Below are 19,892 nucleotides of genomic sequence, written 5' to 3'. Positions count from 1 at the left end.
TAAAATGATATCTTGGAAGGTGACATACCAAAATATGTGTTCATAGACATTCCATTTTCTTGTGAATGCTTGTTCTCAAGGTGAGAGAGGGCTGATGGGCACTCCAGGAGTTATGCCAGTCACAAATATAACACTTCATTTGAAAGAAGTCATTAAGGGTGCTAAAGGTGACCATGGAAATATTGGAGATCCTGGCTTCACTGGTCCCAGAGGTGGCTACATTCATATTTCTTTATTGCTGAAGGGCACAATGAGCAATATGCAATATATAAATTACAAAAGCTATACAAGTTCTAACTGTAATAACAAGCCTCAATGTATATCTCATGTTGAAAGCCTCATTGCTACATACTGTGTCTTGTTTACATGTACAGGAATATTCAGATATTAATCTGAATTCGGTCATATTCCAATTATGACTGCATCATGTGAGAATGTTAATCTCCTCAGTAAACCAATATTTAGTTACTAGAAATTTGATTAGGCCTTTATTAATCAGAATTTTGACAGACTTAGCCAATACCTTATTTGAAATATCCACAGTAATTGAATATTTATTTAAATCTGCACATGTGCAAATGAACATGTGCTCTAAGATTGAGTTGACTTTGTTTGTTTTGTTTTGTTTTACAAACATTGTTGATTAAAGTACTGCGCGGATTAACTAAAAATACATGGCAGGTGTTATCATCTCCTGCATTTAATGAAGAAAAAAGCAGGAAAAGAACACACTTACATGCTTACTTGCATTTAAAGGGCCTCATTTAAATTTTTGTGGAGCATGTAAACCCATTTTTCAGAATTAAGGAAAAAACAGAAAATGGGCCTTAATTGGAAAATAAAATGCATTTAGAAATGGTCAAAGTGGAATCACCAGTATTTTGCTGATGTGAATAAATGAATAAATAGGAAGAGATTACACTTTCAGACAATAGATACCTATACCTTCTCTTTCCAACTGCCTTTTTGTCCAGGCCAAAAAGGTTTTCCAGGTTTTCCAGGAAAAGAGGGGGAACATGGGCATCCAGGAGAGCCCAGTGATAAAAAAGGTTCTCCTGGTCTTCCTGGAGTAAAAGGATATCAAGGGCCGAAGGGAATGCCAGGCTCTACAGGACTCCTTGGAATAGATGGTTTCCCTGGAATGTCTGGACCCAGGGTAAGATGATGAGCTCTTTCATATGTATTTAAAATATGGAACAAAATCTCCTTGCAAATGGTGTCCTGTTAGAATATTTAGGTGTTTTGAGTAAGTTTTTGTGACTTTTCTTTGTGCATTAATATTGTAGGGTGACAAAGGCTCACCTGGTGCCTATGGACGATCAGGAGACTCTGGAAACAAAGGAATCAGAGGTACTTATAAATGAAATCTCTGACATGTCAGTGTTAGACTTAATGTACTGTATTCTTTTCTGATTCTGCTTGATGTTAGCCAATAATTAAAATACAGTCAAAAAGGTTTACCTAAAATGTTTGTGCTTAAGGTGACTTGGGTCCAACCATCAATCTTCCAGGATCAACAGGACTGAGAGGTGAAACTGGGTTCAATGGAACTTCAGGTGAGGAACTCACATATTCTACAATGTTCCTGACACTATTATGACCTCTTACTGTTCCCGTAAACCTCTTCTTAATTGTGATTGCCTCTCTTAGGTGAAAAGGGTCTGGCAGGTCAACCTGGAGATAGAGGAAGCCCTGGTTTTGAAGGCATTGAGGGGATGAAAGGCTACTCTGGTGAAGCTGGAAAGGCAGGACCACCAGGTACAAGAGTGTCTTGGTTGCCATGCATTGATTAAACACATTCTTGATTTTTCAGAATTATCTCTCGCATTATCAAACTGATGAACTGTGTTTAACTTGTCAGGCTCCGATGGCCTTCAGGGTTTCCCTGGAAACCAGGGTCATAAGGGCTGGCCAGGAGAACCAGGACAGCCAGGAACCTCTGGAATCCATGGCCAACCAGGACAAAATGGTCTGCAGTTCAATGTGTCAAATGAAAATTCAGAAAATTAATTAATATGCCCTGTATGTCCATTGTGTGGAGGCACAATACAAGTAAAATGAAAGCATTACCGATCTGTCTAGCCAGTTCATGTGTTAAACAGTAATGGGAGCTGTAAGATTAAAATTTGATGCAGAATTTTTTGCTGACTTATATTTTATCTAGGATTTCCTGGTCTAAAAGGAATTTTTGGATTGGATGGCCTGAAAGGTCAAAAGGGGATACAGGGGGTTCCAGGTAACCGTTCCGTAATATTTGTATTCTTGTCATATATTCATGATGAACCCTTTGATGTATGAATTATTAAATCACAAAAGAAACAAAAATATCCTTTATATTAAAATCACTTTTATAATAAATATTTTATTATATATTTAAACAATATCATAAAAAATTATATAATTATTCCCAGTTTCTCAAAATAATTTATCCACATTTATCCATAGTAGTGGACACTATGCATTTAGGATTTAATGTAATGTAATGTAACCCAATGGCAATTTGTAGGTTGGCAAAGACTATGCCTTTGTGAAACCATAAACCTTCAATAATGAAGCTTACAATAAGTTACACAATTATGCAATAAATTAAATTTAAAAATTATGATTGTGTGTCATTTTTGTCCCCTGCAAGGTTCTGACAACTCAGGTCCTCCAGGTGACCCTGGAACAAAAGGAGAGATAGGAGTGACCGGTATCCCCAGCACAGATGTTGGCCTCCCGGGAGCTTTGGGCCTCAAGGGTTCCCTTGGAGATCCTGGTAGCTTGAAATGCCAATCCTCCATAGAGTTTTGATTTTTTTTGTATTTTATTTTTTTATGCAACTGTGTATGAATTCTAAATACTGACCAGCGTGCTGTGTTTACAGGTGCTAAGGGTACATCTGGGCATCCAGGTGTACAAGGGCCCCCAGGCACACAAGGATTCTCCGATACACCAGGAGTTTCAGGTGACCCTGGCTTTCCTGGCAGTAAAGGACTTCCAGGTGAAGTACATACAGTATATTGTAAATATGTGTAAATTGCATATTTATAATAAACACTAATAATAAGTATTAGCAGAGACAGGATGCCATTGTTAGCAGATTTTATAGATGATTGACATCATTTGATGTAGACTTGAAAGCAGTTTTGAGGATTTTGGGCTCTCACCCATTCAACTAGATAGGAGCTGTACCAAGGAGGTCTATTATACATGGAGAGAGTAGTAGCCTTCCCATTCATCTCAATGGAAGTTGCTTGGCGCACAGTCTCAAGCCCTTCGCTAGCAATACTGAGCTGTGTTGTTAAAGGCAACATACAGAGGGAAATGTAAGTCCATGTAATCTCTACCATCCAAGGGGGAGCTAAGGGGAAGCATTTCTCCCGTAGTGGTGTAGTAGTGACCAAAGAGGTGGGCATATTGTGAATTCTTTCCAACAGTATTTTCATAAAGTTTAATTGCATAAATTGTACAAATATGTTTACTTTTAGCTGGCTAGCAGCAAAGTTAATATACAGTGCAAATTATGATGACTCTTGCGTTGCTGGCACATCAGCATTTAACTCTAGACTCTAGAAATATCCCGTCCTTACTGAAATGGAAAATAGAATTGGTTGCTCAGCTGTGTCAAACTGTCTATCTTGCCTGTGCCTTCAGTTGTGCTCTGCCACCCGCTGCTCCGTGCATATTTAGAGAGGATCTCTGTACACTTCCAAAAATAAATACAAATTAACACTCAATTCACTCAACAGGGCTGCGGTATCACCACAGTAGATTGAAAAGATATGGGTCAAAATCCTACTCATTGTTTTGGTGGCCATGCATATCATCACTCATTTTATGTGAGCATATGCAAAATCCTTAGAAAGATAGCTTAGAAGGCCCTAGACTACACTACTGTTCTCCCTTGTATTATTTCCTTGCACAAGTTGTCCATGATCTCAGATTTATTTTTAAATATATTCTGTATATATATATATATATATATATATATATATATATATATATATATATATATATATATATATATATATATATATACAGATACAGATACAGCGTATGTTTCCTTAAAGGTACTTAAATACTAGTGGACTAACCCACTGACATGGCCATTGATTGAACTAAATAGACTTAAAGGGACTTAACTACTTGTAAACTAGTAAAAGACCATATTTTTACAGCATTATTTTAAATATTATGTAAAATTGGACTAAATTAACACATATTTTGTATATTAGTGACATTTCCCTATACAATTATTAACTTTTGCTAGAATGCATTACAACTTACATCTGTAGTTTATTGAAGTTTCTCTTGCTTAGAAACCAGCCCTTACAGTTTAAAAATGTTTCCTGAAGAGTGAACTAAAGAATCTGTGAACTAAAAAGGATTTTATGGCCATCATGCTTTATTCTACTTAATATCATCGTGCAGGCTTCCCTGGACCCAGAGGGATCCCAGGTGATCTGTCTCCATTTGGAGCGAAAGGAGAGAAAGGAAACCCAGGTGTATTTGGTTTCAGTGGAGAAAAGGGAGTCCAGGGGGACAGAGGAGAAAGAGGACTGGCAGGAGGATCTGGAGTGTCAGGAAGAAGAGGTAGAAATGTGAATATTGTGCGGCTCATTGCATCAGTGAAATTAAAATGACAGCCTTACAATTATAATGTCAAGCCTTTTCATCATTGCCAAAAAGTATTACATCATACACCTTTCCAACTGATACAAGACAGAAAAAAGACAAAAGCAAAAATCTTCACACACAAATCTCATTAATGTGTTTAGATAGTAAAATGCAATGTTTTACACTTACATACTGTACATTTTCCCCAAAAGGCATTTGAACACTTTCGAATAACTAAGCCACACTTAAAATGTCACGATGTCATAAGATAAAAAATGTCAAACCAAGTGGCATATGCAAACAAATGGTGCTAGAGCTTTTCTCTAGAGCCATTTCTGGGTCTGGGCCATGCTGATTTTTAGAAGAGTACTGTAGGTGTAAGTTCACACAGGTGTCCTAACAGTGTATCCACAGGTGTAGTCCATCACATTTACTAAGGACTTGTTTGACAACTGCAAAGTGTCCAAATACTTTTTGTCTTCATTTTAAACAGTATACACAGTAATGTGTATTGTTCTGAAACCAAACAGACAAACAGCTTTTTTCTTTTCTGTTTTGTTAAATTTCTGCTTAAAGTGTGTTTGTGCTATAATTTATTTTAAAATAAATACCAGCTTGTCTGAAGTATTGTAATCTAATTTCATGCATTTTTAGGTGTGACATATTTATCTGTGCAAAATACCTATTGGGGCAACTGTATGTTGCTCCCTTTGTTCAGGAATGAAAATTATTGAAGAACTTGAATAATGTAGGAATGTTTTATTTCATTTAAAGGTGAAAAGGGAGAATCAGGAATGATGGGATTTCCAGGAAGACAGGGTTTTCAAGGCTACAGGGGCCCTGTTGGACCTAAAGGAGATACTGGACCCCCAGGTGATTAGTTGCAACAATCACTTATTTGTCTCAATTATCTTTTTAATCTTGAATACACCATATGTTAATATTCAAAGGTGATGTGTGTAATTTCTGCATCATATTTGTTTAATAATCTCATGCTTTTTGTCTAGTATGCCCACTCCTTTATTCTTTCTTACATGTTCTGTCAGGTTTCCCTGGCTCACCTGGTGCTAAAGGACTCCCACCTGTCCCAGAAAAATTACCAGGGGAAAGAGGACCACCAGGTTCAATGGGTATTCAAGGACCACAGGGAAAGAATGGAAACATAGGCCCTGTTGGACCTCCTGGTGATCCAGGTAGGAGAATATAAACTTCTTTAACCATGTCTATGACTTGTGAAATAAATTCTGTGCTGCTGCCTTCTAAGGCAGCATTTTAATGCCTAGTGGACACTACATGACTCAAGCTTGTCTCCTTTGATGTTTTGAATCAGCAACTGGGCTGTGACGAGAAGTCTCAGATCTCACAACAGTTTTCAAAACAGCTTGAAATCTAGACGTCTTGTTGTCAGGTGTGAGCACTGTCCCTATAGGTTTCTATAGACCATGGCTTGAGCATGTTGCTATGTTAATGATTCAATACTCTAATACAGTGGTTACCAACCTTTTTTGGGTATTGTATCCCCAAAACTCCTTCTCCTGCCTGAAGTACCCCCCTTATGCATGTGTGACTGAATGTGATTCCTAGATTAGGTGTAAATGTGACTAAATTAGGTTTAAAATCAATATTAATTGTCTGTCATTTATCTGTGAATAATGATAATGTATTACTATAATAATACTTGTACATTTATCAGTCTTCAAGAGTCCAGACCAGTCATACAAAGATAAAAAAATGTACACATAGTAGCAGCCTACTCTCAATATGACCCATAAGTATAGACTTGTGTACTCACCAATGACGACACATGAGGACTCACCAATCAATGAGAAACTTGACCCTGTCTCTCACTCATAATCTTTGTCAGTCTCGGGGACAGTGTGGCAACAGCAGTTATCAGGCTTTTCTCCAAGTTGGTCTTGATTATCATCATAGATGAAAATGTCACTTCACATAAATATGTAGATCCAAATGGCAGCAGTTTATTCAGTGCATGTTTCCCCAAATCAGGATATTCCTTCACACCAGATCTGTAACAGTGTTGTCTCCAAGTACCTCATCTTCAAGCCACAGTCTTAGGACACATTCAGCCGATTTTCCTGCAGCCTGGTAGGAATGTTGTTGTTTGTACTTTCAATCATGTAAGGATTACGCACCCAGTCAAGTTTGGCAGACTTGTTTTCAATGTCAGGGAAGTAGGAGTTGAATGCACTGTTGAGTTTGGATAAATGTGTGCTTACAAGTTGCATCATAGAAATATTTGTTGAACACATCAGCAAGATCAGACTACCCAGTCTGTGTCCTCGAACACAGCCATAAGGGGGTGTGAGTGCTCTGACAGAAAAGCACTTACGTGGTTGCGCAGCTCAAAAAGCCTATGTAGTGTTTTCCCTCTCGATAGTCAACGTACGTCAGTGTGAAGCAGTAGCTGCTGGTGCTCAATAAAGTTAATCACTTTCACTGCATCATTCAAAACATCATGTAATTCAGGACTCATTCTCTTGCTGGCCAGTGCCTCAATGTGAATGATACAGTGATTCCACTCAATGTCAGGGTTGACCTTCTTTATTTTGGTAAGTAATCCTTTCACCCTCCCAGTCATTGATGCCACACCATCCGTGCACACATGAGATTTCCAATACAGATTGTGCTCTGAGAAAAAGCTGGCAATAACGTGAAACACGTCCTCACCCGTAGTGCTCCCCATTAGCTTCTTGCAGAACAGAATCTCCTCATTAATTTCCAAAATGTCTCTGTATCGCACAAACACAATCAACTGGGCTTCCCCGCTGACATTGGTCGATTCATCCAACTGCAGAGCAAATGAACCAGAATGTTACTTTTCCACCACTTGATCAACAATATCAACACCCATGTCATCGATCATGCAGAACACATCCTGCGGATTGTTATTTGACAATGGGACAGTCAATGGGACAGTGCATCAGCTGCTTTCTTATCAATCATTGTTTCTGCAAGAATAACAGCAGCAGGCAAAATTAGTTCCTCAGCTATAGTAAATGGCTTTTTGGTCTTTTTGGGCTCTAGCGACACAGCATATGAGGCTTCCAATGCTTTAATTTCTCTTGACATCCCTTAAATTCCAACAGCTTTCTATGGAAAAACTTGTCTGTCTTACCCACACAGGAAAGATGCTTGGTAGTGATGTACTGTTGTAAATGGGCTGGTTTCATGCTATTATTTGAGAGGACATTACCGCAGAGGAAACTCAGTGGCTGAGGTGGGTCTGTAGGTGTGGATGTGAAACCGAAGAAGACAAACTTTTCATGAAATTGACGATACTTTGACTTGTCAACTTTCGTACTTTTCTCCACGTGTTCACTTGACCTGCCGCTAGCATTGCTGCTGCTTGAAACAGTGCATTTTTTCAGCCATTGATCCATAGCTAGTGTCGTGTTGTGTAGTGCCTGTTACCTGAAATCGTGAGTGACTCTGGCACGTGGCCGCGGAGGAGCGAGCAAGGGTCAACTGGCGGGAAGTGGCCAGGGTGAATAAAAAATACACACTGAAACTAAAGTAAAAAATTGTCCTATAAATACAAAATAAACTAGAGATTTCACACCAGAGATCTCAGTAAATGTTTTCCTGCCTTTTGAAATTGAAATAACTTGAACATATGAATTGTTTGGAAATATTTTTCCCAATATTATTATATATATTTTTTTTTTTTTTTTTGCACATCTTCCCAAATACCCCCTGGGGACTGTCCGCGTACCCCATGGGGTATACGTACTCCCGGTTGGGGAACACTGCTCTAATAAACAACAATTACACTGCACACACAAATATTGGTGAAAACAGTCACCTTTTTATTAGATTTAACTACTTTTATCAGTGCTGAATTATTAATATGTATAATCAACACAATCCTCTGCCATTTTGAATGGATTTTCTTTCACTGAGCTCGTCGCAATACATGGGCTAGATTGCATTCTCTTTGAAACATACAGTACATGTAGTGCTGGGTGGATTACTTGTTAATTGTAATCAGGTACTGATTACAAATTACATCACAAAAATGTTATCAGTAACATAGTCTTGTAGGTATTACTTTTGGATAATTTTTGGATTACTTTCAACCTAATTCTATTTTATGTCACATGCACAATCGTTTTAACATAAAAGTACAAAGAGGAAGAAAATGTATTCCATTCTTTATTACTAACAAAAAGAGCCACCCAAAAAGTTCCTTATGGCATTTTTTAAAAATGTATTCAACTTTACATGAATGAAATAAACATTAAATCTAACAGCAATGACAGTGTAAAACAGCTCAAGGATGGGGCAAGGAGGAGGCGAGAACCGGCTTTTCAACATAAATAATATTTTAATGAAAAACTTAACAGTACACATAAACAAACACACATGGCGGACATGTCCGCTAACGATCTCTCTCTCTCGCACAGCCCTCCGCTGTCGGCCTTTAAACCTCAGGGACAGATAATTAGCCTAATACGGGACCGGGCGCGCAGGATCACGACCCGGCCCCGCCCTCCACCCTGCCACAGACAGTGCATGGCCAAAGTTTATAATTCAAAACATTAAGATATCAAGTTGATTTAAAATGCATAAAACAATAGCAACAGTAAGAACATGAATGACCATAAAATCAACAAAAATGACATTGCTAGGTCAAAGCGTTCATCTGAAATCACAGAAACACTTTTAACCCTTACTGCTTACTGATAGTCCATCACCTATTCCAAAGCTGAGGTGCAAGATGTTATTTTTTAAACAGCAAGAACATTCTAAAAGAGCGGAATATTTTAAAACAGTAGAGTTCCACCGAGTCACAAACAATTGTGTTCCAAAAGTTTTATGCCAAGTTCAGTGTTGCTAATTCATCAATATTGTTGCTAGATTTAGCAAATTTTCAGACCTCTATAGTGTCTTTTTATTTTATTTATTTTTTAAAGCACCTAGCAACAAAACGAGTGACTTTTTGGACAAACCTTAGCTACAGTACTTTCCTTAGAAGGGAGTCACCAGTACTGCCCCACGAGCACAACGTCTTGTTTTCCCACCGCAGGCAAACCTATCACAGCATCTACACTGTTCAGTGAGTGGCAGAGAGGAGCAGAACATTCAATTGACCACACGGCAGCTGAAATAGACGTGAATGAGCTGCACATGTTTAAAAATTATTGCCAAGGACCAATTACTAATATGTATTATTTGTTCCTCCATTGTTATATTTAAACAATTTAATTTGATCGTTTAATTAGATTTTTGTTCTTCTCATGTGCTTTTCACTGTCTTATCACTCATTATCACAGGGGTTTAGTTCTTCCCATTTCTCTCTGAATTCAGATTATTTATATAGACAAGTCTGTTTATTGTACTTTATTCAAACACATTATAACAAACTTTAAACTTTATTAAACTTATATACACATAATAAAAATACAAATATAAATACAAATATACACATCCTTGAACATTACACATTAAAAAAAACAGGAGGTTTGCGAGAGAAAAAATAAGACATTCAGTTGCTTCTAACTTTCGATCTAAGTGATCATTTTACATGCAAATATAGCCAAAATCACAGCACAGCCTTTTGTCTTTAACTTATGTGTTAAAGCAGCAGCTTGGAAATTGCTTGAAAGTGATAACTGGTTAAAATGTAGTCTTAATGGGCGGCGTTTCAGTCACTATTTCATACTCGTTCCATTGTCTGACAACAGAAACAGAAAAATATGTAATTGAGAACAGCTTTATTGGGAATTTGGCTGTATTAAAAATACAGTATGTGAGCACAGAGAGTAGGAGAGAAGCAAACAGGTGTAAAGGGCTGACACCAGCTGACACTAGGCAGAATGCAAATATGATGCGATGAAGATATGGTTATGCTAATTAACCAATGACGTCATCTAGCGACATTTAGCGACTTTTTGAGCAGGTGGTCAAGTTTCATGCAGTGGACTCCACTGCATCAGCAGCAACAGTAGAGCAATGGGCTTTGTTCCATATTTTGCAGTTGGAACTATTGTGTACCCTGTGGGCAGGACACTTAGAGATGGCGTACACTAGAGCATTTGAAGCAATTAAGTTCAATGTGTGAGCTGCAATTTCATTCTTAGCAGTGAAATTATCTTAATAGATCCAGTGGTTAAATGCTGAGGAAGACCGCTCCTTCTTCACCTGACTGGTTAGTAGTGAGTGTCAGTTCTGAGTGCAATACACACAACCCTCCCCCTCCCCCTCTCTTCCGAAAACACTCAAAGATTTTCCGAACATATATCAGTGGTGTGCTGATTTAGAATGAAAAATTTTAAGATTGAAAAAAGAGAATGATTAGCATGATCAGTTAATTATTAATCATTAACTGCTGTTGCCTTGTTAATATGTAATCATGAAATGTATAAAAAGGTCATGTAAACTGATCTGCTCTGCTTTGTTCTACTTTATTCCTAGAGCACTGGAAGAAAGTATGGCACAGAGCGGATTACTTACGTATTTGAAACCAGACTTCTTTTGATATCACAGTGCAGATGACAAATTGTATGTGACATATTTGATGTCTATTGTTAATTTTTTATTTTAAGCGCTGAGGAACAGCTCTGAGGAATTTGTGGACACCCATAGCCCCTAATGTTTTGTCCTCAGCCCCTGATGTTTTTAAATCCTAGAGACACCCTTGGGAATAGCCTTAACATCAGGAGCGCACCTATGATGCCTGCATAGGAAGCGCACTTGTTTTGGCAACATCATGTAAATTAATCCTTTAAAAAAATGTTGTTTGTTTTTTTTAGGGTTTTTGGGTCCAAAGGGCCAGAAGGGCATGCCAGGTCTCCCAGGAATACCGGGAAATCCAGGCTTCCGTGGTGGATCTGGACAAAGGGGTCACCCTGGTCTGCAAGGCGAGGAAGGTAAATGCTGTGTTTGTGTGAATGTGGATGGATGAGGATTATGGGATTCTGTGCTAGATTAGTGAATTAAGGATTGCGAATGACTGTTCACCAAAAGGTTCTGGGTTATTTGATTATGAACCCTTGTCTGACTGATCACATAAAATACAAATTCATAATGAAAATTTGTCTCCTAGGTAACCGAGGGCAACCTGGAATAAATGGTCTTCCTGGAATGCCTGGCCGCAGTGTCAGTGTCGGTTACCTTCTGGTAAAACACAGTCAGTCTGATCAGATCCCAATGTGCCCTGTGGGTATGTCCAAGATATGGGATGGTTACAGTCTTCTATATTTTGAGGGACAAGAGAAGGCCCACAACCAAGACCTGGGTGAGTCCAGTCGCAATATCCTAAAACTCTCAAAGCATCCAGAGTTATAGAATACACTTCATGCACTTTAGTAATGTGTTTGAACAGCTTTTCTCAAATCTGTGTATTAGACAGTACTAAAGTACACATACATTTTACTTTCAAAAAATGTTTATTGCTCGTTCCTAAACTTTTTATAAATCAAGTACATTTTAACAGGATAGTTCACCCAAAAATGAAAATTATCTCATTATTTACAAACCCTCATGCCATCCCAGATGTGTATGACTTTCTTCTGCAGCAAAAAAGATTCTTAGAAGAACATTTCAGCTCAGTATATCCCTACACCAAGTGAATGGTGACCACAACTCAGAGGGTCCAAAAAGGACATAATGGCTACATAAAAGTAATCCATAAGACTCCGTTGGTTACATCTGTATCTTCAGAAGTTATATAATTGGTGTGGGTGAGAAACAGATCAATATATAAGTTATTTTATACTATAAATCTCCACCTTTGACTAGTCCCAACCAGTAGGTGTCTGAATGTGAATAGCCACTTCCACACCAGAATGTGGAAGTCTAGATTTACGTTAAAAAAAGGAATTAAATATTGATCTGTTCCACACTTATAATATCAATTCAGAACACATGGATTTAACCACTGGAGTCTTATGGATTACTTTTGTGCAGACTTTATGTGCTTTTTGGACCTTCTGATTTCTGGTCACCATTTACTTGCGTTGAGACCAACAGAGCTAAAAATCTTCATTTGTGTTCTACAGAGGAAAGAAAGTCAAACACATCTGAAATGGCATGAGGGTGAGTAAATAATGAGAAATGAACATTTTTGGTGAACTATTTCTTTAAGAGGTACCAACAAACAGAATGAAGTCAAATTTATACTTACAGTAGGCTTCTTTTAGTTTGTTTGGTGTTTTTCCCATATTCCTGCACATCCCTGAAATTCTTGATCTAGGAGAACTTGGCTAGTTGAATAACACTGATGATTGGTTAAAACTAATCATAGGTGTGGTTTGGATGCGACTTCAGTGGTGGTCCATGAGGGAATTTTCCGTGGAGACAAATATGTAAATCTGTATTAAAAGATTAAACCAATAAAGCATTAGAGTGTGTTTAAATATCATAAATAATTATATGTTTTTGCTGGTAAACTGATTTTGGTAAACAAATCACGCAGTGCCATCTACAGACTATGATCAATGAAAACATTTATAAATGAATGTAGGGCCTCATTCCATGGACAATAACATCTACAGTACTAACACAATATGTGTAGAGCAGTGGTTCCCAAACTTTTAACAGTGACGTTCTCCTCCAAATATTCAACATCATTTCACGTTCCCCCTCTCTAACGCATAGATAACTTTCACACTAGGTATTTTGAAAATATGTATATTTTACACAATTATCTTTGTAAAACAACCTTATATTAAACATATTATATTTGTACGTTTTGTACATATTGAATAAATGGCTTACCGATTCAGATTGGTTTGCTAGATATGATATAACCGCATAACTTGAAACTCCCCCTTCATCATGGTACGCAAGAATAGCATTCGATTCTGTGCCTGGAATTGCGCATCTGTCACGATTCCCTGTTGTCAGTGTTCCTGGCGCCGCCTACCACAGCTCCGCCTCCAGAGCCTTCCACGGCTCCGCCTTCAGAAACATCCACGGAGGGCACGGCAGGAACACAGTCAAAGACAACCATAACATAAAACAACCGACAACGAATGAACAAACAACAGGGCTTAAATACACAGAAGGATAATGATTAAATTAAACACAGGTGAGAACAATGACACTGGCAGTGATTATGGATATGGATCAGGATTATGGGAAGTGTAGTTCGGGACAGGTGACCGGGGAGAAACACTGAGCAGACAACGGGGAATCGTGACAGCATCATTGCAGGTACTTCATTGCCGGTCGACTTCAAGCATTTCTGGTAAGTATTTGTGCAATTGCACAGTCAGCTCAAGGTGATTTTTTAAAAACATCATGCACCAATGTAAAAACAGATCTCTAGCATGCAAGCAAATGTGAGTGAGAATTACTGCATGTGAAAGTGGAAAATTATTTGGCCGCACCAGATGTCTGACACCTGTCAAAGCTTTTGAACTTATACCATCAGAATCAAAACTCCCTATGCATCTAATCTTAAATATAAATTATGTTTTAAACTGCGGGAAAAAAAAACATCAAACCGTGGACGACTGACATTTGTGAGTCTGGTAAAACAGTGAAGAATCAATTTTACTTGCTATCACTAAGCCACATCACCACATCACATCACCAGACTGTAGAATAAAGATACTTGTGTGACGCACGATGCATGAGTAGATGCATTGTTTTTAACCATAAAAGATAAGGGTATTTCATTGTATAGTTATCTGACCTTTATGAGGGCACACAAAATTATTTTTGCAAGAGAGAAATACATGAACTGGGTTTGAATGTATATTAGACTGTGATGAAATGAACGGTAAATCTCAGAATTTTATCCGCGTACCCCCATTGTCACCTTTACGTACCCCCAGGGGTATTCGTACCCCAGTTTGGGAAACCCTTGTGTAGAGGAACTCCACCCTCCACTGTTTTAATGAGTGAATTTATATATGATCCTGCCATTCAGTCTTTCACATGTTTTTAGATCCTCCAATACATTTTATTTAATAGATATTTTGGCAAATTTGGAAAGTTTCTCTTCAGCTTGATGACACATTAGCATACTACTGAAAGCTGATTGGCTTGAACAGTTAACTCTAATATGAATGTGGAAAGAGGAAAAGCTCATTTTGGACAGCAGATGACCATCATTTTAATATCCATTTTGATTGGTCAGATTACTAATGAGCTGAGCCTTTATGTTGTCAGCCTCTTCTGGCATTCATATGACTCATACAGTGATTAAAACTCACCAGGGCTACCACCAATGAAAGGCATCTGTGGCATTTATGTTAGGTTAATTTATTAAAACAGCTGTTAACTTTTGAATTATGTACATTTGAAATAATTTTTTGAAGAGGCCTAGCCTCCCTTGCCTCCTCTGACGGGGCGCCACTGCGTAACATTCTTAATTTTCTTTCCCTCAACGAACTTTGATGCAGCACATAGTATAAAGACAGGCTTTGTTCACCTATAGTGCTTTTGTTTGTTCAGGAGAAAAACAATTGCATACATTTGACTTTACAGGGTCCTGAAGTTATGGAAAACCTGGACATTTTTTAATTGTGCTTTCCAAGCCTGGAAATTGATAAAATCTTTACAAATCATCAAACTTTCTATAATGAGAAAACATTATAGCTCGTAAATATTTAATTGCTATTTTTAAGTGTGATCTCAATAATATAATTTAAAAAATAATTTTCCAGTAAACATGAATGACTAGAAAAATTCATGGAAATGAATATGTCAAAAGGTTGGGAGCACTGGCATTAAAGCTGCACGGTGGTTTGTGATAGCACTGCATGTCTATCACCACCTTTATTTGTACAACTTTAGATCCAGAACCTGAAAGTTTCAATTTATAGGACTCTGGTAGTTAATGAAATGCAATGTATATTGTTTACTGTATACTGTCTGTACTTATACAGTCCAATGGAAAGCATCAGCAAACAAACAGTTAGTCTCTACGAAACAAAATAATCTACAATATTAAAATAACCAAAATAGGTAGTTTTTTTTTTTAAAGACAAACTTTGATGTTGGCTTTAAAAAGCCAAGATTGACATTTTAAAATAATTTTAAGTTTGAATTGTTTTAAAGGTGCATTAAGGAATTTTTAAGTATGTTGAAATGATGGTTTTAATTTACCAATGACAATGTAGAAATTCACTTTGCAATGTAAAACAGTATTAATTCAATCCTTTAATGAAAGTGTCCAATAACAGGGCAGTTACTGACATTAAGCTAGGTGTATTTAGTTGGTCATGTAATCCTAACATGGCTGCCCCATTATGCGCCCCTGCCTCATGTAGAATAAAAGAGCTTTATAAGGTTACTGATATGACTGAACTCTTCATGTCACATGAGTGGTCATGATTTTATACATATATTTAACAATTACTATTAATTACTTTAGAAGTAAAACTTTTTAAATGAAGAACCTTAAAGTCTATGATTCTTCTGGATTTTTGATCATCTGTTTCAGGAAAACCATACGTCTGATCAGTTAGAAAAGTCATAGCAACATCAGAAATATGTGAAAATGTACCAAGTTTGGCAGATGTAGCTTGAAAGCTTCACAATTGGAAATGTTGTTCTTGGTTTAGGGATTCTGGAAAACCCCTAAACCAAGTATGCAGAATAACAGTATGTTGGCTTTTTCAAGACAAAATATTTGAATAATTTGTTTCTTAAGATTGTGTTTCAATGATGTTCTGAAAGCTTTCAAAGGCCTCAAGGGTGTCTGTTTTGTTATCCAGGTCTAGCTGGATCATGTCTTCCTCGTTTTAACACCATGCCCTTCCTGTACTGCAATCCTGGTGACTTATGCTACTATGCTAGTCGAAATGACAAATCCTATTGGCTGTCCACCACCGCACCAATTCCTATGATGCCTGTGGAGGAGTCTGATATTAAGCCATACATCAGTCGTTGTTCTGTGTGTGAAGCTCCATCTGTGGCCATTGCAGTTCACAGTCAAGATATAACCATCCCACAATGTCCTGCTGGGTGGAGAAGTTTGTGGATTGGCTATTCCTTCCTCATGGTGAGACATTAGTTCTCTTCTGTCCATTCAAAAATATAATAGTTCTGTCTCTTTAGTCACATTTACTGTACATTTATTAAATAAGCATAACTAAAAACAACAGACAGTTGACCATTGTGCTGTACAATAATATTTAAATAAAATATATAACATGCTTGCTAAGGCAAGTTTAACTATATTATTATTGCTCATGTTGTTCATAGGTTAGGTGGTGGTGTTTATGTGTTCTAACATTACTCCTACTGTTCTAACAGTTGTTCCTGTTAAGTCTTAATTTCTCTGACATTCACACAGCACACAGCGGCTGGTGATGAGGGTGGCGGTCAATCTCTGGTGTCTCCAGGCTCTTGTCTAGAAGATTTCCGCACAACTCCCTTCATCGAGTGTAATGGGGCCAAGGGTACATGTCACTACTTTGCCAACAAGCAGAGTTTCTGGTTGACATCTATTGATCAGTCCTTCCAGAATTCCCCTGCCTCTGAGACACTCAAAGCAGGTCAGCTCCTGTCACGCATCAGTCGCTGCCAAGTGTGTATGAAGAACCTGTGACCTGTACTCTATGAACTTTTACACTACTTCAGCAGCATCACAATTAAGCTGAATACATGCAATACAGCTGAATACATGCAATGGCAGCTATTTAATTTCAGACATTAAAATGAACATCAACATCGCAATGTCAGGCTTTTGGAATAACTTGATTGTATATAATGCATCACATATAAGCATTGACACAAGGACATTGATGCTGCCACAGAAAGCCCTAAGATTCACTCTGCCCTATACTCTAACCACTACTGTGTGCCTTATGACTTAAGATGTGTAAATGCGCATAAGAGATACATAAAAAGCATAGTAGGTATTATATTTCTCTGTACTCTACTTTTTCTGTGTATGAAATTGTGCTTTATTTCTAACTTATTACCTCAGCATTATCAGATCTGTTATTGTGTTATTATTTTTTAGCAAGAACATACAGCTGAATCAAAGAAGCCAATGATTCTTATGCACTACTCCGGCCTTCTCTATCACGTGGTAGTTCTTTATGTGATTGGCCCCATATTGAACAGTTAGGTTAGAATGGGGAACCGGTTCTTATTCAGAAACAAAATAATTTTCATATAAGGTGCTGTAAGCGATTTCTTTCATGGAAATAAAATTGTTCCTACTCCCTTAAATATATTAATGCAATAAGTATCCTGAGATATCTCTCTGGTCTCTGTGACAGCTGTAGACTTTGTAACCAGCAAACAAGAATGTGTATGTGGACCACGGACATTGACGCTTTTCAAGTGTGTGCTATTGTGCTACTGTTGGCTAATTCAACGGCTAAGTCACGTGAAAGCTTCAGAATGCTGAAATCACTTAGAGCACCTTTAATGGCTCTGGAACATTCTTTTAGAATATGCAGAACTGTTGTCATATAATCATTACTGTTGTCAATTATAATCATTATTTTCATTGTTTCTTGCATTTTAAAAGTTGTGGTAGCATAGATGCTACTTCACCAACACGACACAATAAATAAATCCAAAATATTGGTTTGAGACTGATCACAAAGACAGCAAAGAAATGTAAAGAGAACCGTTAACAGAACTGTTAATTAAACAGAACTGTTAAATGAGATCAGAATGTGAACCAGAATCTTATAAGGGATAGTTCACCCAAAAATAAAAATTATAATCATTCATGAAAACTAATCATTTACTCACCCTTAATGGCATCCCAGATGTGTATGGCTTTTTTTCTTCTGCAGAACACAAACTATAGAGCTCAATAGTTCTATACAATGGAAGTGAATGGTGACTTTTGAAGCTTCAAAAAGCACATAAAAGCAGCATGAAAGTAATCCATAAAACGCCAGTGGTTTAATCCATGTCTTCCTAAGAAATCCAATCAATTTTAGGTGTGAGCAGACCATAATATAACTTGTTCACTATAAATCTTGACATCTACAGTATTTTTGACAAAAATTATTTCGAGCTCCATTACACTTCCTAGCACCATCCAGCAGTCTTCGCATGTGTCAAGCACTAAGTGTAATCAAGCTTGAAATCATGATTGTGCCTAGAGACTGCAATGACAAGATGAACAGAAAAGGGAGTTACATTTTGGTTTGTTTTCACCCAAAATTGATTGAATTGCTTCAGAATACACAGATTGAGTCATATGGATTAATTTTATGCTGCCTTTATGTGCTCTTCAAAGTTTTGATCACCATTCACTTGCATTGTATAAACCTACAGAGCTGAGATATTCTTCTAAAAATCTTCATTTTTGTTCTGCAGGAGAAAGTAAAACACATCTGGGATGGCGTGAGGCTGAGAAAATTAGAGAATTTAAATTATGGGGTGAACTATCCCTTTAATTTTTTATTCCATTTCTATGAAACAGTTATGAAATATATATATATATATAAAATCCACAACTGACCTGTGTATTTTCATTATAAAAGTCTATTGTGGTTGACCTTTACGGAAATATTAATTCATCCCACTCGCATCACATTATTTTGCTTTGTGCTTTTTTCCTGAGGATTGCTTTGAATATTCTGCACTTCAGAAAGAAGTCTTTTTTGTCATGCACAACCCCTTTGTTATGTCATGTTTTCACACCTGTTACAATATTCCTATTTAGCCCATGGTGACACAGAATATGGTATTTCTTAGATATTTTATTTAATAGAAGATCATAAACACTGAGACTTGAAGCTGTTTATTAGCTGTCCAATCAAGTGGATAATTCTTGTTTATTTGTTCAGTACCCACTCTTGGTTAAACCAATTGCACTGATATCTGAGGTTTATGGGATACATCAGACAAGTCCAATCTCTTCTGATAGATTTGAAGATTCTAAAGAGCTCAGTTTTTGTCCCACTTGTATGTAAATAGACAAACAGGCTCCCATTCTTCGACTGACATGGTTTTTAAGAGTCTGTAAACATCGACTAAACCAAATCTGGTTCAGTTAAGTGTTCATGTTATTTTGGACTTTGAACAGCTTTGCCCATTCCCAGTGCACAATTATTATTGTCCTGAAAGCCATAAACCACTAGCATGAATTTGATACCAAAACAAGAATAAAAAAGAAAACAATCTTTATAATTCAGAAACACATTTTACCATGAAAATATTTTTATTTTTTTTACCAAATGTAATGTTATGTGGACAATCTGAATACACTGTGTTATTGAATAACAGAAAAATAAATGCCTTTGTTACATTGGTGTCATTTCTCATGTTAAGTATAAATAATATGTCATTATGCCTTTAAGAATATAAACTCATTAATTATGCATTAGTTTACACATGTAACA

At 37.2% G+C, this 19,892-nt stretch overlaps 1 protein-coding gene across 1 annotated transcript in view; it reads left to right on the top strand.

Annotated features, from left to right (window-relative positions):
• Nucleotides 1–19,796, top strand: part of LOC127658568 (collagen alpha-2(IV) chain-like) — a 165,951-nt gene extending 146,155 nt beyond the window's left edge. Inside the window, exons 33-48 of the mRNA XM_052147928.1 lie at nt 81–212; nt 975–1,156; nt 1,287–1,350; nt 1,482–1,556; nt 1,651–1,758; nt 1,862–1,969; nt 2,165–2,236; nt 2,633–2,758; nt 2,867–2,983; nt 4,414–4,575; nt 5,374–5,472; nt 5,646–5,792; nt 11,373–11,489; nt 11,666–11,857; nt 16,290–16,576; nt 16,871–19,796. Of these exons, the coding sequence (XP_052003888.1) occupies nt 81–212; nt 975–1,156; nt 1,287–1,350; nt 1,482–1,556; nt 1,651–1,758; nt 1,862–1,969; nt 2,165–2,236; nt 2,633–2,758; nt 2,867–2,983; nt 4,414–4,575; nt 5,374–5,472; nt 5,646–5,792; nt 11,373–11,489; nt 11,666–11,857; nt 16,290–16,576; nt 16,871–17,125 (2,243 nt within the window). The 3' untranslated portion in view covers nt 17,126–19,796. The remainder of the gene's footprint in view (nt 1–80; nt 213–974; nt 1,157–1,286; nt 1,351–1,481; nt 1,557–1,650; nt 1,759–1,861; nt 1,970–2,164; nt 2,237–2,632; nt 2,759–2,866; nt 2,984–4,413; nt 4,576–5,373; nt 5,473–5,645; nt 5,793–11,372; nt 11,490–11,665; nt 11,858–16,289; nt 16,577–16,870) is intronic.
• The last annotated feature ends 96 nt before the right edge of the window (nt 19,797–19,892 follow it).

Source organism: Xyrauchen texanus, chromosome 18, assembly GCF_025860055.1.
Source record: "Xyrauchen texanus isolate HMW12.3.18 chromosome 18, RBS_HiC_50CHRs, whole genome shotgun sequence".
Classification (NCBI taxonomy): Eukaryota; Metazoa; Chordata; class Actinopteri; order Cypriniformes; family Catostomidae; genus Xyrauchen; species Xyrauchen texanus.
Note: the sequence above shows the minus strand (reverse complement) of the source record. Positions and strands in the feature narration are given on the sequence as shown.